This window comes from Lepidochelys olivacea (genome assembly GCF_965140295.1).
Source record: "Lepidochelys olivacea isolate rLepOli2 genome assembly, chromosome: 4".
NCBI lineage: Eukaryota > Metazoa > Chordata > Testudines > Cheloniidae > Lepidochelys > Lepidochelys olivacea.
The window spans coordinates 112,723,030-112,750,156 of NC_140414.1; the positions used below are offsets into that span (position 1 = coordinate 112,723,030).

At 42.2% G+C, this 27,127-nt stretch overlaps 1 protein-coding gene across 1 annotated transcript in view; it reads right to left on the reverse strand.

Annotated features, from left to right (window-relative positions):
* The window catches only part of STIM2 (stromal interaction molecule 2), a 151,637-nt gene that overhangs the window by 60,239 nt on the left and 64,271 nt on the right, over nucleotides 1–27,127 (reverse strand). Inside the window, exon 2 of the mRNA XM_084625970.1 lies at nucleotides 22,746–22,876. Within this exon, the coding sequence (XP_084482096.1) occupies nucleotides 22,746–22,876 (131 nt within the window). The remainder of the gene's footprint in view (nucleotides 1–22,745; nucleotides 22,877–27,127) is intronic.

Below are 27,127 nucleotides of genomic sequence, written 5' to 3' on the forward strand. Positions count from 1 at the left end.
CATGATTACAAGTATATTGACTGAAGAATGGAAAAGTTTAATTATGCTATGATAGAGTTAATGGTGAACTGCAAAGCAAAGCTTGTACCTTTCACTACTTTCTATGTTGTTTATAAAGACAGCCTCAAAGTTTTGGTGTGTGTGTGTGTGTATTTACTGTAAAAATGCAGTAAAATAATGGACATGTTATGTTCCAGCTTCTCTCTCTTTGCAGAGGGGCTTCAGCGATTTTTCAGAAGACATGAATGGTTTCATTTTAAATACTCGTTATGGGCCTGATTTTTCAGAAGTGCTCAGCACCCACAACTCCACATGAAGTCAGTGAAAACTGTGGGCGCTTAGCATCTCTGAGAATCAGGCCATAAGCCTGTATATTGAGAGTGATAACTTACTGGCTATTGAGCACCAAAACTAGTAACAAGACTGGAATGCAACCGAACAGGGGGTACTTTTAAACTTTATCCAAAAGTGCATCCCGACTGCAGCAGTTTACCAGGGATAGCCTGTTGAAGACACCACTCTTGGTGCACAGATTAGTTTGTGGAGAAATTATCTCACTGGCACAGCTACTGCGATGCTGGAAAATCTTCACAACTCATATGCTGCAATAACTGCACAGACTTGGGACAAATTTATCATTCCCATCCCATCCCAGCCTACTTTTAGTAAACAAATTATATTAACAAGAAAAAAAAAAACAGGGTAAAAAAAGAAACAGGAAACATTTTGCTCTCTATCACCATCTACGTCTTCTTGATTCTATACAAGATTATTTAAGGTGGTCTCACATTCTGAGTAGTGTGGCCTTCTTAGTCTAATATCAGCCACTCAAAGTTTGCTTTCCTCCTGTTTCCAGCAAAAATATATAACCCTTTCATTCTCTGGAAGACAATAATCAAGACCATTTTTCTGTATGATCACCAAAAGAACTGCTGTAAAAATGCTGGAAAGCTACAGGAAAATACATCTAAGTACCTTATAACATTATGTCAATTTGGTGATAACTGACACTAGGGATGGGCATATATAATTGGCATGTTAAAGTTATTCTCTAAACAATCTGCACCTAGTTTGGCAGTCTCTGCAGAGGGGCAGGGCACTAAATGGACATGGAAACAGATGTTCAGTACTGTGCCTATTTCCACGTAGAGATAGTGCCCCTAGGGCTGCTAACGTTCTATTTGCAGAAAACCAAACACACTTGCCCCACCCCTGCTCCAAGGCCTCACCCCCTCCCCACTCCATCGCTCGCCCTCCCCCACCCTCACTCACTCGCTCATTTTCACCGTGCTTGGGCAGCGCATTGGGGTGCGAGAAGGAGTGAGGGCTCCAGTTGGGGGTGCAGACTCTGGGGTGGGGCCGGAGATGAGGGGGCTCCGGGCTGGGGCCGAGGGCTTCGGAGTGTGCGAGGGAGCTCAGGGCTGGGACAGGGGTTTGGGGTGCGGGAGGGGGTGCGCAATGCTGGCTCCTGGCAGCGCTCACCTCAGGTGGCTCCTGGAAACAGTGACATCTCCCTCTGTCTCCCAGGCAGAGGTGTGGCCAGGTGGCTCCCCAGCATGCACTGTCCCTGGCTCAGAGTCTTCCCCTACAGTACTTTAATTCACTACAAGGGAATGCTCTCCTGATTCTAAACTTACAATAAACCACTTGGACCTTCACAAAATGTAAAGAGTTCTACTGTTTATAAAATCTACAATGACAGGTTTCAGAGTAACAGCCGTGTTAGTCTGTATTCGCAAAAAGAAAAGGAGTACTTGTGGCACCTTAGAGACTAACCAATTTATTAGAGCATGCTTTGCTACTGCAGAGCCAGCAGAGGGAGCAGAAGTTAACAAATTATATTCCCAAAACTCTGCTGAAAACATGGACAATGCAAACACACAAACAAGAAAATGAGCAGGAAAGTCAGATTAATTTCAAATTCCATTACAAACACAGGAAACAAATTTTAAAAATGTGTAGAGAAAAAAATTCTAGCTTATTTTGAGAGGCTTGTCATAAATATAAAGGGAAGGGTAAACCCCTTTGAAATCCCTCCTGGCCAGGGGAAAGCTCCTCTCACCTGTAAAGGGTTAAGAAGCTAAAGGTAACCTCGCTGGCACCTGACCAAAATGACCAATGAGGAGACAAGATACTTTCAAAAGCTGGGAGGAGGGAGAAAAACAAAGGGTCTGGGTCTGTCTGTAGTCGTCTTGGCCGGGGACAGAACAGGAATGGAGTCTTAGAACTTTTAGTAAGTAATCTAGCTAGGTATGTGTTAGATTATGATTTCTTTAAATGGCTGAGAAAAGAATTGTGCTGAATAGAATAACTATTTCTGTCTGTGTATCTTTTTTGTAACCTAAGGTTTTGCCTAGAGGGGTTCTCTATGTTTTTGAATCTAATTACCCTGTAAGATATCTACCATCCTGATTTTACAGGGGGGATTTCTTTATTTCTATTTACTTCTATTTTTTATTAAAAGTCTTCTTGTAAAACACTGAATGCTTTTTCATTATTTTCAGATCCAAGGGTTTGGGTCTGTGGTCACCTATGCAAATTGGTGAGGCTTTTTATCCAACATTTCCCAGGAAAGGGGGAGTGCAAGTGTTGGGAGGATTGTTCATTGTTCTTAAGATCCAAGGGTCTGGGTCTGTAGTCACCTAGGCAAATTGGTGAGGCTTTTTATCCAACATTTCCCAGGAAAGGGGGAGTGCAAGTGTTGGGAGGATTGTTCATTGTTCTTAAGATCCAAGGGTCTGGGTCTGTAGTCACCTAGGCAAATTGGTGAGGCTTTTTACCAAACCTTGTCCAGGAAGTGGGGTGCAAGGTTTTGGGAAGTATTTTGGGGGGAAGGACGCGTCCAAACAGCTCTTCCCCAGTAACCAGTATTAGTTTGGTGGTGGTAGCGGCCAGTCCAAGGATAACGGGTGTAATATTTTGTACCTTGGGGAAGTTTTGACCTAAGCTGGTAAAGATAAGCTTAGGAGGTTTTTCATGCAGGTCCCCACATCTGTACCCTAGAGTTTAGAGTGGGGGAGGAACCTTGACAAGGCTATTACAAATAATTAGGAGTACTTGACAGCATCCTTTTACAAAGGAAATAGCATACTAGCAAAGAGAAGACTTTGGAACAGACTACTTAAATTTGTTTACCTCTCACGTTTTCATTTTAAATAAGTGTTCTTATTGTTTGCTAACTACATACGTCTAAATAAGAGTTTTGCTGTCACATGCAAATCCCTGTTCCTTTGATCCTACATAATACTGTCCACAATATTGATTGAGAGATAGAATGGCCTCCATAGCGAAAGTATCTTAAAACATAGGATTGTCACGTAAGTGCACAATGAAACCCGGAGTAATATTCAGCCTAGGAAGAAGAAAGTTCTTAACATACAAGTACCTTCACTACCACCAACAGAACAAAACATACTGGGAAAATGCATTTCTTTTCTTTAAAAGTATTGTTTCCAAGTTGGCTCCAGTTCTCCTTTGACAGAGGGAGAGACTGGTAGCATAATAAAGAAGGCTGAGATAGACAGGTATATAGATAGATAGATATTTTTGTTCCTTACTATGGGGCTGGAACAGGTTAAGAAAATAACTCTGAATAGGGAGGTAGAAAGAGTAATGTCTATTAGACCACACATCATCTTAGCCAATGTAACTGCTCACCAGAGATAGTGCCTTCTAAGACCATGAAGTTGAGATGGAAAAAAAGGAACCGACAACTCACAAAAAAAAATTCAAGATGAAAACCAAAGAAACAGCACACCGGGACATGAAGCTAAAACCCATAAAAAGGTAACACCTAGAAAGCATGTCAGTGTTTACAGTATCCCTTTAAAGAACTGATTCTAAGTATGCCACATACTAAAATAAGGTACTATATTTAGAGGTAGTACAAGAAGTTTTACTAGAAAATGTAAATGTCTGTGAAAGCAGTGCCAGACATATCTTAAGGAGCATGCAGATCCTATTATTTTGAAAGACCACATGGATCTGGTATGACACAAAATTTCCTTCTCTAAATCTGGCCTGTTCCACATAAAATACTCTGTTACCAGGTCATTAATTAATTTTATAGCATTTATAAAAGCTCCTGTTCTGGATTAGGTAGCATAATGAAGTAACTTCGTAACTCTTCAACCTCTGGAGACCTGAGTTAAAATTTAAGTGAATGTTTCAATGTAGCACTGAACTCCAACAATGTTGTAAGTAGCAGTCTGCCAAGTGCCTCTTGAGCTAGCCTAGCCCTCTCCCTCATTAGCATCACAAATACAACTTTCCTCAAAAATGTTTTCATAAATTAAAAATACCACTAATGTTTAACCTCAACTGCAACATGGAGTTCGGAGCCCAGAACATCCAAGTTCTAGTCCTGCCCCAACTTGCTGTGGGGCCTTAAACAGCGGGATAAGAATACTATTTCATTGGAATGCAAAGTACTGATTAATGTTACAGCACTGGGTAGCACTATCCAGGGCTTTGAAAGTAGGAAATGCTACACAATTGCTCCTCACAACTTTTGGTACAAAGTAGATACACTGGCATGTAAAAAACTTATCTAGAAGGCAACTCCCACAGAACACCTGATGTGTACGGCAGCTATGAGCAATATTTGAATACTTGGGATTATCTTTCATTTCCAAATATCTATTCTATGCAACCAAAAATTTATTTTACAACTCAAAAATGAGGGGAAAGAGGTATATCAGCAGATTAATCAGTGTAGCAGGGCAGCTGCCCCACGCCAGCAGGCAGGGGTTAAAAAGAAGCCCTGGAGAGGGCTGTGGTTGGGATAAAAGGAGTGAGAGCAGCTGAGGGAGTAGCTGACCACAGGTGTGGCCATCTCAGTCAGGGCCCAGCTGGCCCTGATAAGAGGGCTAGGAGCCAGAAGCTGGAGGAGTCTCACTCTAGCCCTGGAGTGGGAAGGGCTAGCTGCCTGGGAGCAAGGTACATGAAGCAAAGCGAAGCAAAGCAGAGCTGTGCTGGGGAAGGGAGCTGGGGAACTCCAGCCTGGTAAACCCCCAGACTACAGGCCTTGTGGAAGGCCTACAAAAGGTACTGGGGCTGCAGAAGGGCAGCCCGGGGATAGGCAAAGGAAGCAGGTCCTACCCCTTGCCAATGATGAGTGTCCATTACAGACTGCAGTTTGCCCCAGTGAACGGGGGCTAGATGACGACTGGCAGTAGCCACTGAGGCAAGGTGGGCTTTGAGGGTTGGGGTTCCCCTGGGAGGGGAGACCCAGAGTGTAGGGGTACTGCTAGGGCAGAACACTGAAATAAAAGGGCAACGGGGTCCAGGAGAGACACGGGGCCTGAGGCAGGCAAGCCACCAACCAGCAGAGGGCGCTCTGAGGCTGGAAAAGAGCTAATTCCCAGATGACCAGCAGGAGGTGCCGCGCCAGTGAGTAGTTCAGTCTGCTACAATCAGAATTAAGCAAACTATGCAGTAGCTATTTATGTCAGCAATTTGAATCCATTAATGTCTGAGCCATGAGTGCAGACATAAGCAGGTACTGTAACAAACAAATTCAGCTGGCAGGGTATTTCATCAGGAGCATTTACCGGTCATGGGCAAAAGCCGTAGTGTTTATAATGAAGTCAGGAGACACATAATGGGTAGCAGAGATAACTGTCTTACAAATACCCCAATAAAGCGTATCTTACAAAACTGGAGGTAGGGGGGCCTTAAAGATATGAGTCTGAAATTACACACAGGAAAAAAAAATTCAGTCTAATGATGAAATTCAGTGCAAACAACGTATCTTTTGTGAAGAGCAGAGATGAAAAATCTTTTCATTTACAGTTCTTAAATTCTCAGAAAACATGCAGCAGTTTACTTTGCCAAAAAAAAAAAAAAATCGAGATCAGAGTCCAATCTTAAAAGAATGTCATGCTTTCATCTTAATACTTTAGCACATCAAAAGAGACTTATAACCTTACATGAACACGCTCACAGCAAAAAACAGCCACACTTTAACGCAATACAGTAAATTTGTAAAGAGTTCATTGCATCAGGTGAAAAAATAATTCATGCATTTTAATTTTTAAAAGTCAAGGAGTGAACATTTTAACAGAATGTTCTTAAGCAGTGTACTGTAAAATGTAACACAAGACCTGTTAAAAAACTATGCACAAGTTAGTGCCACAATACTAACCCCTCTAAAACAGTGAAGTAAATCTGTCTACCACACTTTAGAAAAATTCTGTGTTTAAAAGATTTTTATTGACATGCTAGGTCATGCTAGGGGGGGAGGGATAGCTCCCCCTTGGGGGGGAGGGATAACTCAGTGGTTTGAGCATTGGCCTGCTAAACCCAGGGCTGAGAGTTCCATCCATCCTGAGGTCCCTTCCAACCCTGTTACTCTATGATTCTATGCTATGGTTGGACCATGAGAGCTTTGGGTCAAATATGCAGAGAAAGGGAACAGGGAAAAAAAATGAAGAGTCCACTGAAATATAGAAAATAAGGGATTTAAAGATAAGATCATGTAAGAATCATGTTAATTTAAACTTACCACATTCCAGTGGCAAATTTCTTATGAAACGAAACACCTTCTTGGTAATCCCTCTTTAAGGCAGAAAGACTTGTAATTTAAATCTGAACTCCTAACCCACATTAAGTTTCTCAAGAGTGGAATAGGGTCCTAAAGCTAAGCTAACTCCCAGTCTGAGCTATGCCACACTTCCAAGCTAAATAAAGTTCTTGAGTTGTAATAAACTCCCATGTTAGAATAAACTCAAATAAATTTCTGACCAAACTTTGCAATCCTTTATCTGCAGTCCTATAAATTCTAGCCCATCAGGGCCTCCATTGACACAAAATGAAGTCTCAGCGAGCATCAAACACTGCAACTCCTCCCAGCTCCAAAAAACACCACCATCAAAATATTGCCTCAATACACATTTACCTAAATCTTTAGTCTTTCAACATACGAGCAGTTAGAAAGAGGAAAAGAGAAGCGAACCCTGCAAGGTATATGCCCTGCAATTGGGTTGTATATATGGTTAAGAACGAAGCAATGTTCAAAGAGGGATTGAACATTTATTCGGTTACAAATAGCCAGAGTTATAATTTATGCTAACAAATTTTGGAAGGGACATTAAACTTCATACTTCAAGTCTTAAACCAATCTAATTATCGGGAATTAGAATGAGAATCTTGTTACTATGGAGGTTGTCATAAATATAAAGGGAAGGGTAAACCCCTTTGAAATCCCTCCTGGCCAGGGGAAAGCTCCTCTCACCTGTAAAGGGTTAAGAAGCTAAAGGTAACCTCGCTGGCACCTGACCAAAATGACCAATGAGGAGACAAGATACTTTCAAAAGCTGGGAGGAGGGAGAGAAACAAAGGGTCTGTCTGTAGTCGTCTTGGCCGGGGACAGAACAGGAATGGAGTCTTAGAACTTTTAGTAAGTAATCTAGCTAGGTATGTGTTAGATTATGATTTCTTTAAATGGCTGAGAAAAGAATTGTGCTGAATAGAATAACTATTTCTGTCTGTGTATCTTTTTTGTAACTTAAGGTTTTGCCTAGAGGGGTTCTCTATGTTTTTGAATCTAATTACCCTGTAAGATATATACCATCCTGATTTTACAGGGGGGATTTCTTTATTTCTATTTACTTCTATTTTTTATTAAAAGTCTTCTTGTAAAACACTGAATGCTTTTTCATTGTTCTCAGATCCAAGGGTTTGGGTCTGTGGTCACCTATGCAAATTGGTGAGGCTTTTTATCCAACATTTCCCAGGAAAGGGGGAGTGCAAGTGTTGGGAGGATTGTTCATTGTTCTTAAGATCCAAGGGTCTGGGTCTGTAGTCACCTAGGCAAATTGGTGAGGCTTTTTACCAAACCTTGTCCAGGAAGTGGGGTGCAAGGTTTTGGGAAGTATTTTGGGGGGAAGGACGCGTCCAAACAGCTCTTCCCCAGTAACCAGTATTAGTTTGGTGGTGGTAGCGGCCATTCCAAGGATAACGGGGGTAATATTTGTTACCTTGGGGAAGTTTTGACCTAAGCTGGTAAAGATAAGCTTAGGAGGTTTTTCATGCAGGTCCCCACATCTGTACCCTAGAGTTCAGAGTGGGGGAGGAACCTTGACATGGTGGCACAGTGGTGGGATTAACCTGAAATCATTTTGAGATCCAGTTGAGATTTTTTGAACTAGAAATACAGATTTTAAAAAGGAATTTTTAGGAAGTCCAGAAGGCAGCTTTGAAACTGAAAGCAGCTTGGTTTCTCTCTGCTTTGTGGCCAAGCAGAGACAAAAGGGGATTATCTTGTGAATTGCAGGTTTTCTTGCCTGGAGGCAGGGTACTTAACTCCTGCAGGGAAATTCACAGTCTTCCAACCCAGAGGTTTTTTTTTTTTCTTTTCTTCCTAAAAGTAAATAGGGGGTGTGTGCTCTACCCATTTGCCTGGAGACAAAAGTGGCAGGGTTTTTTTTTTAGGATTTTGATTTTTTTGTTTTGTTTTACAAGGAGCACAGGTTTGAAAAGAAATTTTTTTTTTTCTTTGGGCTGGGTAAGCAGTTTTCCAAGTAGTTGGAGGTTTTTTGCTTTAATTTGGGCCCAGAGCAGAGACAAGGGAATTGTCTTTTTCTGTAGGCTGACAATCACTATCAGAGAATAGGTACTCTATTCCAGCACAGCAAAAGTTTACAGCCAAGTTTTGTTTGTTTATTTCTAAACCTCGGGTGTAAAGTTAGTTAAAAACAGAGAGGTTAGAATGGCCAAATCCTCAGCTCGACTACAGCTGGAATTAGCCAAATTTCAGGCTGAGGAAAAACAAAGGGAACATGAAAGACAGATAGAACTCATGCGGCTGGAGAAGGAGGTACAGGAGGCTGCCCACAAGAGGGAAATGGAGGCAAGGAAGCATGTGGAGGAGATGGAGAGGATAAAGGCCCAGCAGAATATACCAACAAACCCTAGCAATCCTTCTCCAGGTACCACTTTCCATCCCAGAAAGTTCCCCACCTACAAGGCAGGTGATGATACTGAGGCCTTCTTAGAAAACTTCGAAAGGGCCTGCCTTGGGTACAACATCTCTACTGACCAATACATGGTAGAGCTGAGGCCGCAGCTCAGTGGACCCTTAGCTGAGGTGGCAGCTGAAATGCCTAAAGAACACATGAACAAGTATGAACTGTTTAAATCCAAGGCGAGAGTCAGAATGGGGATAACACCCGAGCAGTCTCGTCGGAGGTTCAGAGCCCTAAGGTGGAAACCAGACATGTCATTTACCCGACATGCCTACCACATTGTAAAACATTGGGATGCCTGGATATCAGGAGCAAGTGTTGAATCTCCAGTAAATTTGCCCTTCCTAATGCAAATGGAACAATTCTTAGAGGGTGTTCCTGAGGAAATAGAAAGATACATCCTAGATGGGAAACCCAAAACTGTAATTGAGGCAGGAGAGATTGGAGCCAGATGGGTGGAGGTGGCAGAGAAGAAGAAAACTGGTCGCAGTTGGAGCGGAGACCAGAAGGGACCACCCCAGACCACACCCTATTACCGGGGGCCGCCCAAAGCCCCACCTACCTCCCAAAGAACCCTCCAGACCCCTTATCGTCCCACCACCCCGTTCTCCAGCAACCCTCCTCGCCCCAGTGACCCGTCAGCTGGACGATGTTTTAAGTGTAACGAGCTGGGGCATGTAAAGGCCAACTGCCCCAAGAACCCCAACAGATTACAGTTCATTGCACCGGAATCACACCAGAGGTCCACAGGCCCAGATACCTCCCAGATACCCTTGGAGCGGAGGGAAACTGTGAGTGTGGGTGGGAAGAAGGTCACCGCGTGGAGGGACACCGGAGCACAAGTGTCAGCTATCCATGCTTCCGTAGTGGACCCCAATTTAATCAACCCAGAGATCCAAGTGACGATTCAACCCTTCAAGTCCAACTCTTTCAATTTGCCTACAGTCAAGTTGCCTGTCCAGTACAAGGGCTGGTCAGGAATGTGGACTTTTGCAGTCTATGATGATTATCCCATCCCCATGCTGTTGGGGGAAGACTTGGCCAATCATGTGAAGCAGGCCAAGAGGGTGGGAATGGTCACCCGCAACCAGGCTAAACAAGCCGTGAGGCCTAGCTCTGTTCCGGAAACTTCTATCAGGACCCAGTCAGAGGTGATGGACCTGGACCCCAGGCCAATGTCTGCAACAGCAGTAGTGGATCCAGTCCCAGAGACCCAGACGGAACCAGTCCCAGAACCGGAACCAGCCAAACAACCAACACCAGACCCCGTGCCAGCACTGAATCCAGTACTTGCAACCTCAACACCAGAGGGCCCCACCGAACCTGAACTGGCAGCAGCCGATAACCCTACACAAGAGGCTCAGCCGGAGCCTGAATCCCAACATAGTGCACCAGCGGAGAGCGGTTCACAGTCAACAGAAACAGCTCCATCCCCTATATCGCTTCCAGAGGGACCAAGCCTATGTCCCCAATCCAATGAGGAACTGATGTCTCCAGCATCAAGGGAACAGTTCCAGACCGAACAGGAAGCAGATGAAAGCCTCCAGAGAGCTTGGACGGCGGCACGGAGCAACCCACCGCCTCTCAGCTCTTCTAATCGATCCAGGTTTGTTGTAGAAAGAGGACTTTTATACAAGGAAACTCTTTCTGGGGGACACCAGGAAGACTGGCATCCTCAGAGACAGTTGGTAGTTCCAACTAAATACCGGGCCAAGCTCTTGAGCTTAGCCCATGATCACCCTAGTGGCCATGCTGGGGTGAACAGGACCAAAGACCGTTTGGGGGGGTCATTCCACTGGGAGGGAATGGGCAAGGATGTTTCTACCTATGTCCAGTCTTGTGAGGTGTGCCAAAGAGTGGGAAAACCCCAAGACCAGGTCAAAGCTCCTCTCCAGCCACTCCCCATCATTGAAGTTCCATTTCAGCGAGTAGCTGTGGATATTCTGGGTCCTTTTCCGAAAAAGACACCCAGAGGAAAGCAGTACATACTGACTTTCATGGATTTTGCCACCCGATGGCCGGAAGCAGTAGCTCTAAGCAACACCAGGGCTAAAAGTGTGTGCCAGGCACTAGCAGACATTTTTGCCAGGGTAGGTTGGCCCTCCGACATCCTCACAGATGCAGGGACTAATTTCCTGGCAGGAACTATGAAAAACCTTTGGGAAGCTCATGGGGTAAATCACTTGGTTGCCACTCCTTACCATCATCAAACAAATGGCATGGTGGAGAAGTTTAATGGAACTTTGGGGGCCATGATACGTAAATTCGTAAATGAGCACTCCAATGATTGGGACCTAGTCTTGCAGCAGTTGCTCTTTGCCTACAGAGCTGTACCACATCCCAGTTTAGGGTTTTCTCCATTTGAACTTGTATATGGCCGTGAGGTTAAGGGGCCATTGCAGTTGGTGAAGCAGCAATGGGAGGGATTTACACCTTCTCCAGGAACTAACATTCTGGACTTTGTAACCAACCTACAAAACACCCTCCGAACCTCTTTAGCCCTTGCTAGAGAAAACTTACAGGATGCTCAAAAAGAGCAAAAAGCCTGGTATGATAAACATGCCAGAGAGCGTTCCTTCAAAGTAGGAGACCAGGTCATGGTCTTAAAGGCGCTCCAGGCCCATAAAATGGAAGCATCGTGGGAAGGGCCATTCGTGGTCCAGGAGCGCCTGGGAGCTGTTAATTATCTCATAGCATTCCCCACCTCCAACCGAAAGCCTAAGGTGTATCATATTAATTCTCTAAAGCCCTTTTATTCCAGAGAATTAAAGGTTTGTCAGTTTACAGCCCAGGGAGGAGACGACGCTGAGTGGCCTGAAGGTGTCTACTACGAAGGGAAATGTGCTGGTGGTGTGGAAGAGGTGAACCTCTCCATGACCCTTGGGCGTATGCAGCGACAGCAGATCCAGGAGCTGTGCACTAGCTACGCGCCAACGTTCTCAGCCACCCCAGGACTGACTGAACGGGCATACCACTCCATTGACACAGGTAATGCTCACCCAATTAGGGTCCAACCTTACCGGGTGTCTCCTCAAGCTAAAACTGCTATAGAACGGGAGATCCAGGATATGTTACAGATGGGTGTAATCCGCCCCTCTGAAAGTGCATGGGCATCTCCAGTGGTTCTAGTTCCCAAACCAGATGGGGAAATACGTTTTTGCGTGGACTACCGTAAGCTAAATGCTGTAACTCGCCCAGACAACTATCCCATGCCACGCACAGATGAACTATTAGAGAAACTGGGAAGGGCCCAGTTCATCTCTACCTTGGACTTAACCAAGGGGTACTGGCAGGTACCGCTAGATGAATCTGCCAAGGAAAGGTCAGCCTTCATCACACATCTCGGGCTGTATGAATTTAATGTACTCCCTTTCGGGCTGCGAAATGCACCCGCCACTTTCCAAAGACTTGTAGATGGTCTCCTAGCGGGATTAGGAGAATATGCAGTCGCCTACCTTGACGATGTGGCCATATTTTCGGATTCCTGGGCAGACCACCTGGAACATCTACAAAAAGTCCTTGAGCGCATAAGGGAGGCAGGACTAACTGTTAAGGCTAAGAAGTGTCAAATAGGCCTAAACAGAGTGACTTACCTTGGACACCAGGTGGGTCAAGGAACTATCAGCCCCCTACAGGCCAAAGTGGATGCTATCCAAAAGTGGCCTGTCCCAAAGTCAAAGAAACAGGTTCAATCCTTCTTAGGCTTGGCCGGTTATTACAGACGATTTGTACCGCACTACAGCCAAATCGCTGCCCCACTGACAGACCTAACCAAAAAGAAACAGCCAAATGCTGTTCAGTGGACCGGAAAGTGTCAGAAGGCCTTTAACAAGCTTAAAGCGACACTCATGTCTGACCCTGTACTAAGGGCCCCAGACTTTGACAAACCGTTCCTAGTAACCACAGATGCATCCGAGCGTGGTGTGGGAGCAGTTTTAATGCAGAAAGGACCTGATCAAGAATTCCACCCTGTAGTGTTTCTCAGCAAAAAACTGTCTGAGAGGGAAAGCAACTGGTCAGTCACTGAAAAAGAATGTTATGCCATTGTCTACGCTCTGGAAAAGCTACGCCCATATGTTTGGGGACGGCGTTTCCACCTGCAAACCGACCATGCTGCACTAAAGTGGCTTCACACCGTCAAAGAAACTAACAGAAAACTTCTTCGGTGGAGTTTAGCTCTCCAAGATTTTGATTTCGACATCCAACACATCTCAGGAGCTTCTAACAAAGTGGCTGATGCACTCTCCCGTGAAAGTTTCCCAGAATCAACTGGTTAAAATCGTCCTTGAGATGTGGAAAATATTGTTAGTCTTTATGTACTTGGTAGTATATTTAGAGATGCATGTGTCTTATTAACTCTGTTTTCCTAGAGCTCCAGGAAGAAATCCCAGCCAGTGTTTCACCCTAGCTGAGATTTGGGGGGCGTGTCATAAATATAAAGGGAAGGGTAAACCCCTTTGAAATCCCTCCTGGCCAGGGGAAAGCTCCTCTCACCTGTAAAGGGTTAAGAAGCTAAAGGTAACCTCGCTGGCACCTGACCAAAATGACCAATGAGGAGACAAGATACTTTCAAAAGCTGGGAGGAGGGAGAGAAACAAAGGGTCTGTCTGTAGTCGTCTTGGCCGGGGACAGAACAGGAATGGAGTCTTAGAACTTTTAGTAAGTAATCTAGCTAGGTATGTGTTAGATTATGATTTCTTTAAATGGCTGAGAAAAGAATTGTGCTGAATAGAATAACTATTTCTGTCTGTGTATCTTTTTTGTAACTTAAGGTTTTGCCTAGAGGGGTTCTCTATGTTTTTGAATCTAATTACCCTGTAAGATATATACCATCCTGATTTTACAGGGGGGATTTCTTTATTTCTATTTACTTCTATTTTTTATTAAAAGTCTTCTTGTAAAACACTGAATGCTTTTTCATTGTTCTCAGATCCAAGGGTTTGGGTCTGTGGTCACCTATGCAAATTGGTGAGGCTTTTTACCAAACCTTGTCCAGGAAGTGGGGTGCAAGGTTTTGGGAAGTATTTTGGGGGGAAGGACGCGTCCAAACAGCTCTTCCCCAGTAACCAGTATTAGTTTGGTGGTGGTAGCGGCCATTCCAAGGATAACGGGGGTAATATTTGTTACCTTGGGGAAGTTTTGACCTAAGCTGGTAAAGATAAGCTTAGGAGGTTTTTCATGCAGGTCCCCACATCTGTACCCTAGAGTTCAGAGTGGGGGAGGAACCTTGACAGAGGTTCTGAAGCATCTGGTGTTGACCACTGTCTGAGACAGGATACCGGACTAAACTGACTTCTGGTATGATCCAGTTATGGCAATTCCCATGTACCTTACCATTTGTTCTCATGACTCATTATGAAATTTTAATGTAAGGAGTAAACATAACCACTGTAACCCTGTCATAAACCTGCCTCCATACACTGACAGGCTACTCCAATCTGACAAGTTATGGTGTCTCTTTAATGGCAATAAAGTTAACAAAATTACTGATTTTAAAGATTCATTAACTAAAATACTTGAAACAGCTAGGTTGTGGTACATGTTCTAACTATCTTTTATTTTTACTGATAACAGATTACCAAGGAAGAGTAAACAACCAAAAAAACTGTACATTATACAGCTCACACAAAGAAGGGAACATGAACTGGTCTCTCCAGCCACAAAAACCCAAGCTTGATCCTGTTGGGGTTCCCCACAGACCTCTTCCACTTGGTTCCCCAAGAACCAGTTTGACTCCAGTCTCATCACTCAGGTTCCTTTATTTAGCATACAGCAAAACTATGATGAGTCAATCCGACTCAAGCATAGAAGGTGGGTATAGGGTGTACCACACATACAGCAAACCATCTCCTTTATATATGTTCACATTGCGTTTATTATACATTGCACCACACATTTTGGGATTGGCTTGGTCACTTTGTAGAAACCAATTCTTGTACAGCATGCACTGTCCACACACAACTTACTCTTTACCTCATTTTATGTTCCACGCTTATCTATTCCATTGTTATCTTGGTTCCTTGGGCGTTTTATCTTAGCTAGTACGGACAGTCTGTTTCCAGCCTGCTGATCTATTTACCTCCCTAATCCTCTCTCCCAAGAAATGAGGCCTCACCCATGTCCAATTACTCATTTCAAGCCAGACCTGCATTCCACTTCTTTTTATTTTTTTATATATATATAAACAAACGTGTGTGCACGCGCATATATATATATATATAAATGTGTGCGTGTGCACGCAAGTTTTATTTGCATTTTTGTGTGTGTGTTTTCCTTTTAAAGTTTACTTACCCAGCAACACATTCCAAAGACCATAGTAGTTGTGATTATCTGAACCACCATTAATACTAGGCTCCAACTACAAACAGGGGGAGGAAGGGGACTATCACCTTTTCTAGTATAGCCCACCAGGGCTACACATATTATAAGACTGCTCTGCTTGTAAAGCATCCTTCTGTAATTTTAATTACATTATAAAAAAACTCGTACAATATATAAAAATATTTTTGTCACCACAGGAAGTTTAGGTGTGAAACAGGACATAGATTAATTAAAACAACAACATTTCCTGGTCCATACCAGAAATGGTACTCTTCAGCAACCACACAATACTTGTTATTAATACCACAGGCAGTTTATACTTTACAAACATCCTCACCATAGTGCAAAGTTTGGAGACTGTTCCCCCAGAGTGAACCCACATGCCAGCAACTCTGTCTGTAAGACATTACACCTGCCCATGTAAGCGTCCCCCATGTGTAAACAGTGGTACAAATCTGGGGCTCTCTCGACCTTGCATTGTCTTGCAACAGTATGAGAGGAGGGAAGCCAAACTTCTTCCACACCACATGGGTTGCTGTGTTTCACATTCAACTTCTTGATACTGAACCTTGTTAATTTTCTTACCCTGAACCAACTGTTGTCACTTCTCTTGTATCAAATTTTTAACTTTTCTGTGTTGATAAGAGGGCAAGTTTTCTTGCACATAAGGCTGTTTTTATTTTGTGAGTGCCCACATTAGCGCTTGACATTGTCCTGGGATGGATTCTGCAATCAATGACTGAAAGGGCATGGTCTTCACCTTCGCTTTGTCTCATCTGTCAGGGTTGGCAGTTCTTGTTCTTCATCTCCAAGCGTTCTTGTAAAGTGCATCTTCCAAGCTCACATCAATCTCCTTCATGTCCACCTTAGGCGTCTCAAACCTACTTTTTGTAGCTCTTCCTCCCAGGGTCTTTGTCCTGTGGCTACTAGCTCTTCTATACTCCCTGACCAACATGGCCCACATCTGGTCATCTCACATGACTGAGCCATCTCAGTAGCTATTCCCTCAACTCTTCAGTGATGGGAGCTACCTTCATCACGGCTCATACCATTTCATTATGTAGATTATCTTTCGTCTCACTCAGGTTCTCTTTTCAGCAGTGTGAAGTTGTAGCTCTTCTCCCTTCCTCATTGGCCAGCACGCTGACCCATATGTCATGGCTGGCCTAATCATACTTTTATATACTTTATTATTTAATTTACTTGGCATAGTCTTATCAGAGAATTCCTATCAATCCATGCCCTTCAGTATCTTTTCTAATTCCTTTATAGAACACCCTCCAATCTGGCTTCCACCCACTATACCTCTCATTGAGCAGCTCTCATCAAGCTCTCCAGTGAATTCATCCTGACCAAATATTTTAGCCAATACTCCCTCCTCATCCTGCTTGACCTACTGACCACACTGACATGTTGATCATACTCTCAAAATCCCTTCATCTCTGGTCTTCCATGATTCCGTCCTTTCCTGCCTCTCCTCCTATCTTTCAGTTGTCTCATTTAGTTGGTCTTCCTCCCTCTCCTCCTCTTTCTGTGAGGATTTCAGGGATCTAGCCTCTGCCCATTCCTTTTCTCCTTTCATATCCTACCACTGGGCAATCTCAGTTTCAAACATGGGCTTGAATACCATCTTTATGCTGATTAATCAAAACTGCCCATCTACTCTGGACTACTCTCTCTCCATCTCAACTAAAATCTTAGCCTGTTGTATTGATATCTCCTCATGGTTGTCCAGCTATCAACTGAACTTATGAAAAGCCCAATTTTGGCCCTGTTCTTTCCTCCTAAGGCCATCTCCTTTCCCCCATTTCTCTGTCATGGTGGACAACACAACTATCCTCCCTGTTATTCAAGCCAGTAGTGTTGGCTTCATTTTTGACCTGGCCCCCTCCTTTGGCTCCCCCGGTAGTGTTAAAATCTTGCCACTTTCTACTACACAGCTCCACGATAAAACCTTCTTTCTCTGTCTGAACTGCCAAAACTCTTGTCCAAGTCCTGATCAACTTTTGCCTTGCCTACCGCAAAGCACTTCCTCTGAGGTCAATGTCCGCAACCTGAGTCACACCTTTCAAGTAACATTCAAAACGCTGCTAACAATCTTGTTGGTTTATCACAAACCTCTAAGACCTTCCATTGGCTCCCCTTCTAATACCAATTTCTTACTTTTATTTTCAAAGCTCATCACAATTTAGCCCCACCTTACCTACCCAAACTATCATCTTATTGCAAGGTCAGCTCCCCTCTATGCTCTGTCAAGTGTTGGTCATCCAATTTTCCATCTCTCCGACAAACACTTTTGTGCTTTCTTCCAAACTGTCCCTTAAAATGGAGAAAAGCTCCCAGTCAAAATCCATAAGCGACCACTTTGTTGTTCTTCAAGTTAGCAATCAAAACATCTCTTCCGTCCACAAAACATAACCTGATAGGCATGTGGAGAGTTGTGATCGCTACTACTGACTGGCTAAGTTTCTGCACATCCTATTATATTACCACATCTCCTTCATCCCCCCTGCCACTGTTCGCCTCAACTACCTGTTAAATCTTGTCTTAGACCATAAGCTCTTTGGGGCAGTGACTGTCATTTATTGTATTGTCTGTATAGCACTTAGCAAAAAGAGCCCAAACCTAGTTGCAGTTGTTAGGCACTGCCACAAATTAAACATTAATTTATCAACAACTATTACTACTCAGATAAAAGACTTGGTTAAAGGGGTACATCCACACTGTTAAGCACCCAAGTTTCACATGCTACAAAAGCTATACATAAGTTTGAAAAGCAATCCTAATTCAAAGAGGTGCATTAAGTGATTTACCTGAAGTTCTTACAAAGAACAGTACTTAGTGTGACTAGAGACATGCCCTTTTGTATGGTAGTGCCCAGGGTTTTTCTTAAAATTAAATGTTTTGGAATTTTAAAAAAAAAATATCAAGAAGCAGCTATCCATGTTCTTGATTGACTGATGGAATACAAGATTCCATTATGAGTTTACTTAGATATTGATGGGACATTTCTATCCAGAGCTTCTTTGGAAGCCAAGAAGAGGAAAATTAAATAATATTAAAAATAGCAAATCCATGTATCTCTTACTGATTGTGCCTCCATCATAAACAAAGGTATACCATATGGGGTAAACAATATGGGGTTTGTTGATGTCTGAGGTGCAAAAGTTGTTGCACTCTATGGCTGGAGCCACCTTATCAACTCCATCCACTAAGCATCAAGCTCTCCTTTAAGTTTCTTTTCAAAGCCCGTAACTTTAAAGAGACTTAGAGTGCAAATAACACTAATTGACTAACAGATTTAACAGGAAAAACAAAAAATACTAAAGCTAAATTTGACATGTCTCTAGAGCACAGACAGGAAATACACACTAGCCTGCCCAAGTGACTGCGTACTCAAAGTCCTCTCCCATATCCTTCCTTTCTCCTACCCACCCCCTGTATCATTATCTCCCCTACCACTCTCATTTTAACTTGCCCTTACTTACTTACTTTCTCTATTTGTTAAGCACCGTACACATCTATGTTATTACAGAAGTCTTTATTCACCAGATGTGGGAAGAACCACATATCCCTGATACCATTTTATAACCAGCAAAATTCAGCATGATTCTTCAGTAGCATGATGACATGCACTGAAAGAGGATTCAAACACATGAACAGTTACTCAGACAAGAGCTCAAAATACTGTGAATGTCTACCAAAAACTAGAGAGGTGTTAGAAATTTCAGACTTTTAAGGCAAGAAAGAACTAACTATATGATCACTTAGTCCGACTTCCTAGATAACAGCCCTGATAGATTAGAGCCCTTCAGTATCAGACAGCTTCTCCATGCGTAGGTAATGGTAATTCCCTCCCCAGAAGGGTTTATGCTAAATTTCTTCCTATTACAAATTGTTAGGGTTAAATTTTGAATCCCTGAAAAATAAGGTTTATACTAGAAATGTTGAGAAGTTTTCAGCTATGTATGGTGTAACAGTAATCAAATTAACGTTTTCTCAGTATACTAAGGGAAAAGCAGCAACTTGAATACAGGAATGTTCCCTACAGTGATATCACACAAGTGAGACTTTGTGTAAATAAAGAAAAGCAAACAACTACAGCAGAAAGTGTAAAAGCAGGAGACAAAGAGTAATACATGGTCTACGGACAGGTAATCTGAATCGGAATCCTTACTGAAAGTGTTCTTTTTAAATACAGGCCTGTTTCTGCAAGTTAGAAAGAAAATATAGTATTAACAACAACCCTTCTACTTTAAACCGTTCTGCTTTCCCTCCCTTAAAAATTACCTAATTCAAACCCTATTTATTTTTTAAGTGAATGTTTTCTTGGTGAAAAACTAATTTTGTTAATTTCTCTGATTAACCATGGAACGTGAACTAGCAGAACATTACTATTCAGTATTAAATTTTCCACTTCCTGATAACTTACAGTAGCTTTTTATAACAAAATAAAACACACTTATTGCCCTTTGAGGAGGCTTTTTTGTAAGCAGAAACCATGCAGCATGAACCAGAATATAATCTATCGTTCTGCTGTTTAGTCAAATCCCTTGTGCGCAGCCTGGCAGCTTTCAATCAAATATAGCTCTGACGTGGCTATGTTCTACAAACATCAATACATATGCTTCCACACAACAGGAAGTGTTAAAGAGAAAAGGGTTATGAGTAGGGCCCTACTAAATTCACGGCCATGAAAAATGCGTCACAGACCATGAAATCTGGTCTTTTGTGTGCTTTTACCGTGTACTACACAGATTTCACAGTGGAGACCAGTGTTTCTCAAATTTGGGGGCCTGACCCAAAAGGGAGTTGCGGGAGGGGCGGGGGGAAATCACAAGGTTATTTTAGTGGAAGGGGGAGAGGCGTCACAGTATTGCAACCCTTACTTCCGTGCTGCCTTCAGATCTGGGTGGCTGGAGAACAGTGGCTGCTGGCCAGGCGCCCAGCTCGGAAGGCAGTGCCCCGCCAGCAGCAGCGCAGAAGCAAGGGTGGCAATACCATACCAGGCCATCCTTACTTCTGCGCTGCTGCTAGCCGTGGCGCTGCCTTCCGAGCTGGTCTCCCGGCCACCACCCTCCAGCTGCTCAGCAGTGCAGAAGGGTAGCAGTACTGCAGCCCCCCACACAATGACCTTGTGACCCCCGTCTCCCACAACTTCTCCCTAAAATTATTACACTGTGAAATTTCAGATTTAAATAGCTGAAATCATGAAACTGACTATTTTAAAAATACTACGACCGTGAAATTGACCAAAATGGACTGAATTTGGTAGGGCCCTAGTTATGTCTTCAACACAGCCAGTGTGGCTAAAGAATTTCAAACAAGCAATCTACTGCAATTTCAATGGAGTCAAGTGAATGACTAAAGTTCAAAAACTATAAATATTTCTATAAATTAAGCTGGGAGCAGTTGACCAGATTTTATAGCTTCTCACTGCCACAGACAAATCCACCGATCTATACATTTTTATTTACTTTGTTACAATTTTGATTCAACTTCCTTGTACATATATTATTTTACAAATAACTTTTTCCCCGTTTTCTGCTCAACATATTAACATCTCACAGAAAAAACTGGTTGTGCTAGTAAATATTTGCACAGGTGTATTTTATCCAGTCTCATGTTCACACACAAAAATGGTTAAAAATAAGACTCTGTCCTGCCCTTACTGTAGTTACAAGTAACATCTTAGATTACTGAAATAAAAAGGAAAAAAATGCATTTTCAGCTTGCTCTGTGTAGTTGACAGCACTCAGTGTATAGTAAGTTTCACTTCTGTGTAGAGAGTTTCACTTCACATTCCCGTAGCCTATCTATCATGACCATCATGCACTGTTCTTTATCCTGCATAGTTCTGGGGAGACCTCACGTGTATTTTCTACCCTTATCACTCCAACAACAATAACAGAGCAGCTGCTATGGTTTGGTTTGACACTTCTATGGAAAATTCTTTGAATTTGTGAATCTTAGAACATTGAAAATTCTCCATTGGTTCCCAGAACGGTTGGCTTGATTATCTATGATGCAGAAGATTCTGCTGTTTCCCCACCAATAAATATGTCTGTATTTCCTTTATTTTTCTGCAGCTTTACATATCACAAGCACAATGGAAGTCAGGAATGAATCCCAACAGTATTGGAATGTATTTTAGAAGTCTCAGTGTGCCACCAGTGTTCTGGTTTACAGACCAACACATTACAATATAATTAAATGTATATTATAATATAAAAAAAACTTTGGCTACATATAATGGTGCGAAATAGACTATTCCTTCCCTTGTACTCCATGCCTTTGTGAAATGAAAGTCCTGGATTCAGGTACCAGGACATTCCTTATACTCATATTCCTTATTCCTCATATTCATATGAATCAAGAAACGTTTCAAAAACTATTAATTCTAAATTTTATCATTTTAAACTTAAATAATTGTCATGGGCAATTATGTCCTCAGGAGTTAAGGAAAGGAATACAGAGTTGCCAGTTAAGATGAGCATAAAGTGGAATGACTTAATTTGTAATTCAGATGTTAACGGTCGCTCCAGTCTACAGACTGCTGGGGCCATTGTTCGAAGATGGCATCTTACGCTTTTTGGACGTCATGAGAATGCCACTAAACACTGTGGCAAAAACCATTCTCTGGGTGGCTTGCAACATCCTGGATAAAATTCTTGGTTGGCAGAAGTGGAGGCCGCCCAGAGGCAGATACCCTATTATATGGGTTCATCAAGTCTGTTCCAATGTTGGACTCTCAGGCCATCAAGCCCTTGAAGCCACACAGGAATGGAGAGTGATATGGACAACGAACTGGTCAACTATGACCAGGCCTTGGTAGCCTGCCATGAAACAAGAGTGGTTTCTTTCCCACCCATACACAAATATGGAAGTAAAGACACATTGGGAATTTGGTGTTAAGAAAAGAAAACAAGACATCTTCTCATACCCCTCTATGTAAGGGGTCAGAGACATCATTCCACAGGATGAAGCAACTGGAATTGACCTTAGATGAACAGGAGAGTAGCATTCTTTACTTCCTGGGATTCACTCCATGAGGAAGTAAGTGAGGTAGGCAGAAAAGGAAAATACTTAGTGTCCTTTATAAGTTTCTATGCATCAACAACAATTTAGAAACATAAAAATAAGATTTTTTTTTTTAAATCCTTTTGGGGCCCAGTCAACTCCCATTGACTTTATCACAAGCAGGATTGAGATCATTTGCCTAACATGATTTTTTCCCCATCCTCATGCCTAACATTATATGGACAACGTTACTGTTCCTCTTACTTCCTTTATAATGGGCCAATATAAAGGATGACAATCCTTGTTACACAACTCTAGAAACAAGCTTCATTTTCAAATCACGTCACTGAGAAGTTTTACTTCAAAGGTACTATTTCTGGTGTATTTTAAATTGAGACAAAAATATATCAAATGGAAACAATTGAGGCCTCCACCTACCTCATCGCTTTCATCTACTTCAATACCACCATCCTTGTCATCATCCATTTGCTTGTGGATCGTGCGGAGAGCTTCCAGACTGAATCGATCCTCCTCAGTAAAGCATGGTGGACTCAGCGAACTATAGGGATCTGAAGGACAAGAAACAAGCATTAGTTTAGTGTCTTGAAATGTCAATTCCCAACCAAGAAAGTGGCTTTTCCCCTCTTTGGGGAAGCAGAGCCTGAGTTACTGCTTCAATTTTAAATATTAAACTAAATGCACGCCTTTATCGTTTTAATACAGACATTCTGCGTGGCTTGACTGTAGACACCTATATAGTCATAGATGCTGAGTTTTGGGAGCTTCTTGAAGGACATTTCTTGCAGGAAAAATGAGTGAACTCCTATAGGGAGGAGAAGGAAAAAGAGGAGGGACATATCTCCTTGGGAAAAAAGGGTAGTTTGTTTCCCCTCCTCCAATACTCCTTTCTTCCTTCAGTACGCTCACCACCTTTTCCTTCTCTCCCCCACTCTCAGGCAGATCACTGCAACAGCCAGTGGAGCCACTGCCTCCTCTGCCTCACCCATTTTTCTGCCAGGCAGCAAGGAGAAAGGAAGAGGAGAAGAAAGAGTAGTAACTAAGTTTAATTCTGCAGTTATGGCTTCACATCAGGTCCTGGTGTCCACAAAAGGTTAAGTGAACAGGAAAGCCTGCTAAATATCCATATGCCTAGTGGATATTGGCTATTCCAGAAGGGCTACAATGAAAGGAAACAAGACATGGACATGTCAGGGAGAAAAAACTCAAGCCACACCTTGTGTACAACACTTGGTAGCCCTGTACAGTCATTTCAGAAACAGCAACTTGTTGTGGAAGGAAAACTCCAGTTTATACATCATACATTTTGGTTTTCCCTGTCACTGCTTCAGTAGCCCTGTTGATGGCACAGGGTGCTCTGCTCTCCTTGTGTCAGGTGTAGGAAAAGGGGCAGAGATTCAAATGCCTGAATGAAGCCATACCAACAGACCCTGTTCTAAAAAAAAACCCCACGTCTCATAGCAACTGGCCATTATTAGCTAAGTGTATTGTACTAGATCCTTTATGGATATCCATCAGCTGACTGTTAATATTTCATACATTTAAATGCACCCATCATTGCATAATCTAGGCACCAAAACTTGAACAAAAAGACAAGTGAAACACCCTCCCTCACCATTAAAAACACGATGAAGTGCTATGCTGAGTTGAAGGTTACTATGTACAGAGCAGTTGGGCACTCAGTTCCTTCAGCAATATAAATGAGACACATCAATCCAAATGTAGTAGCATGTGAACATTTGCCACAGATGGTTTCTTAAAGTACTACAAAAGTTTTCACGCAGCTACCAAGAAAACAGTACACGCTCACTTGCTTGAGTGTCAAAGGTGATACACAAATACACCGAAAGGTGACAACAGTCCATGAGGGGAAGAATTAACTAGGTTTGGAGCATCCAAACTGACCTCCTCCTAGTAAATTACAAAAGCCTCTATTTCTAAGCTCTATGGTAACATTGCTAGAAAGACAGGAGCAACAAAGTCAATGACAAAAGACTTGGCACATCATAGAGCTATAGAACAAGAGAGAAGGGAATGTATTTGAACAATTTACCTTATCAGGACTACGATTAGCTAAGCATCAATACCTCCCTCTTTTGTAGCTCAGATGTCCAAACTGTCCTGCATCCCACTAATAATTGTGCATGTCTGTTCTGGAATTCCAGATGGGACAAGACAAGGAGTGAGACTATATACAACTGCTATCAAATTCCGAACAGTGACAGTAAATGAAGAGGATCCACTGAAGTCACAGTGAAATTCAACACTAGCTGCATTAACTAGGTGATGACTGTAGACAGGAGTGCTCAGCATAAGTTTTAAACAATGAGAAATCACTTTTTAGCTCTCAACAACAGGCCAAACTGATTCACCACATAGTGCTCAGTTTTGCAGTGCAGAGAATGAGAAGCTGGTCAGAATAACCTGCTCCTTTTTCCAAAAAACAAACAAAAAATCCCCAGATTTTATTTGGCAGCCTTTGTCTCATTGAAGAATAGGGTTAGTTTATACAAAAATTGACAGCCTTGAAACCTTTGTCCTAACAATGACATTTATGAAATAAAAAGATGTAATGCAGAGTGCTTAATGTAATAACTTGCCTTCCAAAACCTATGACCCACCTGGAAAGTTTTTGCTACAAATAGTAAGGGAAGAGGTTTCCATTCTTGCTCCTGGCCCCGGCCCTTCGCCTGTAAAAGGCAGGTAATTTACACCACAGCATCAGCCAGTCAGCCAGGCAACAGAGCGCACTACTACTATTTTTTGCATACTGCTACAAATGCACCTTGACTTTTCTTCCCTATCTCATCTCAAGAGAGAAATCTAATAGACCAGAATAATAATTTTTGCATTACAATGTTACGCCTGCTTGGCGCGTCTTTTCTTCTAATTGAAAGTAAAAAGAGAGCCACATGAGTAAGAAAATCAGAACAGGTAAAAAAGAGAGTAAGTAGTGCAGAAGTGTGTTTGAGTGACGGATCTATATTTAATTACACCTGCTAACCTACTCAAGTAGAAACAAACCAAGCCTTGACTAATTTGGCCACATAGTTATCAGTTTCCACCCATAAAACATTTTTAACGTTTTGCCGAGTAGATTAAAAAAAAACCCCAAAACTTATCTTTTCGTTCTAGAAAGCTTTACTCTGATCCCAAAGTTTTGTGTACTCAGGTTGATTAGCTTCTTAATATCTCTGAGAATGTAATGCATGTAAATATGCCTCTTTTCATGTATACTTTAAGAGACACGACAGCTTCTATTAAGAGAGAAAAACAAATAGACGACCCGTGCTTCACATGTCCTGAGCTCTGACCAAGGGAACACTTGATACTTCCCTCAGATTAAAGAGCAGATCAAGTTCCTGTTTGCTTTTCGCAGTGAGGAACATGAAGTTGAACCATGTCTTGGTTGAAAAGAAAAGACACACAATAGTCTGAACAAAATCAGTCTGATCTCAAGGTTTATTTTTATATAGAAAAAATTAGAAGTACCATTCCCTAACTGACAGCACACTTCAGATCGCTTTAGATACACATCACTAGCCTAAATACTATTCTGGAAACAGATAAAAGAACAATTTAAAAAGAATTTTCAGATCTGGTTCAGACCTTGTGAAGCCATTCATTTGGAAAAACTGAGTAATCAGGTACAGCTTTGAAAATTTTTTAGTATGCACATGGATAAGCTCTACTTTGGTGTTTGTTTGCAAGGCAGAAATTTAACCTGAAATTAATATCAAGTGACTTCTTGGTAGGAGCTTATCAAACTTCGTAGAAATGGAGGTTTTCTTCCTCATTTATCTTAAAGTAGGGCAGAAACCTTAAAAAAAAGGTGTGGAATGCAATAAGGTGTTGCAAAGCTACCTTGGTTTTAACCCTTTCCTATCTGGATCCAGAGTGTCAAAGGTGGAATCATCTGAGTTCTAAAACCCTCCATCACACTTTAGTGATAAGGCTGGCTTTTGTATGGACCAATTTCTCTGGCCTACTAGGACATGCAGTCATGTTTCTACAATAACATCTTTACTTTTAATCCCAAATTGTACTAATGTGAAGAATTAAAGGAATGGTGTCAAATATTTTAGGTCAGTGATTTTCAACCTGTGGTCCTGGAACCCTGAGGGTCCACAGACTATATAAGATTTCCAAAGAGGTCTGACTTTTTCTTTTTTTTTTTAATTTATTAAGGGAGTCACATACAAAAAAATGGTGGAAAACCATTTAGGTAGCAAGCTTTTGTCAACTTCGAAGTTGAATTTGACATTAACCTTCTGGTAGTGCCAGTAAAACCACAAGTAAAACTGTACTCACTTGAAGTAATGTGGAGTAAATCTGCACAAAGTGTACTTAGAAGCTACCATACAGCTGTGGCATTTTTTGGTGGAGAAACTGGGGGAGAAATTTTAAAAGGAAATATATCACAAGGAGGAAATTTGTCAATAAAAGATTAAACTTTAAAACTATTGCAATTTATGGCTCAATGAGTCAATGTATTTGGCAGAAGCCTTTTGAAATGATCCCTCCATCTGCCACAAGTCACTGAGTAACTATGTCTTCTATCTCTGGGCCAGTAGGAAATGTACCATACAGCCTACTTCCTACCACAGGGAATTCTTCAGGCAAGTGGGCCCCTAACTGGCCATTCTCACAGTAATAGGTCTGGCAATAAATTAGGGGTGTTAATCTAGTATTTGGATTTGTTTCAAGAAGAGGCAGGCAGACTTTGTACACACTGAACTAATTTTAATCTTTACTGAAATTTAGGCAGATCTTATTTTTCCAAAGGTGATTCAGGGTGTGTG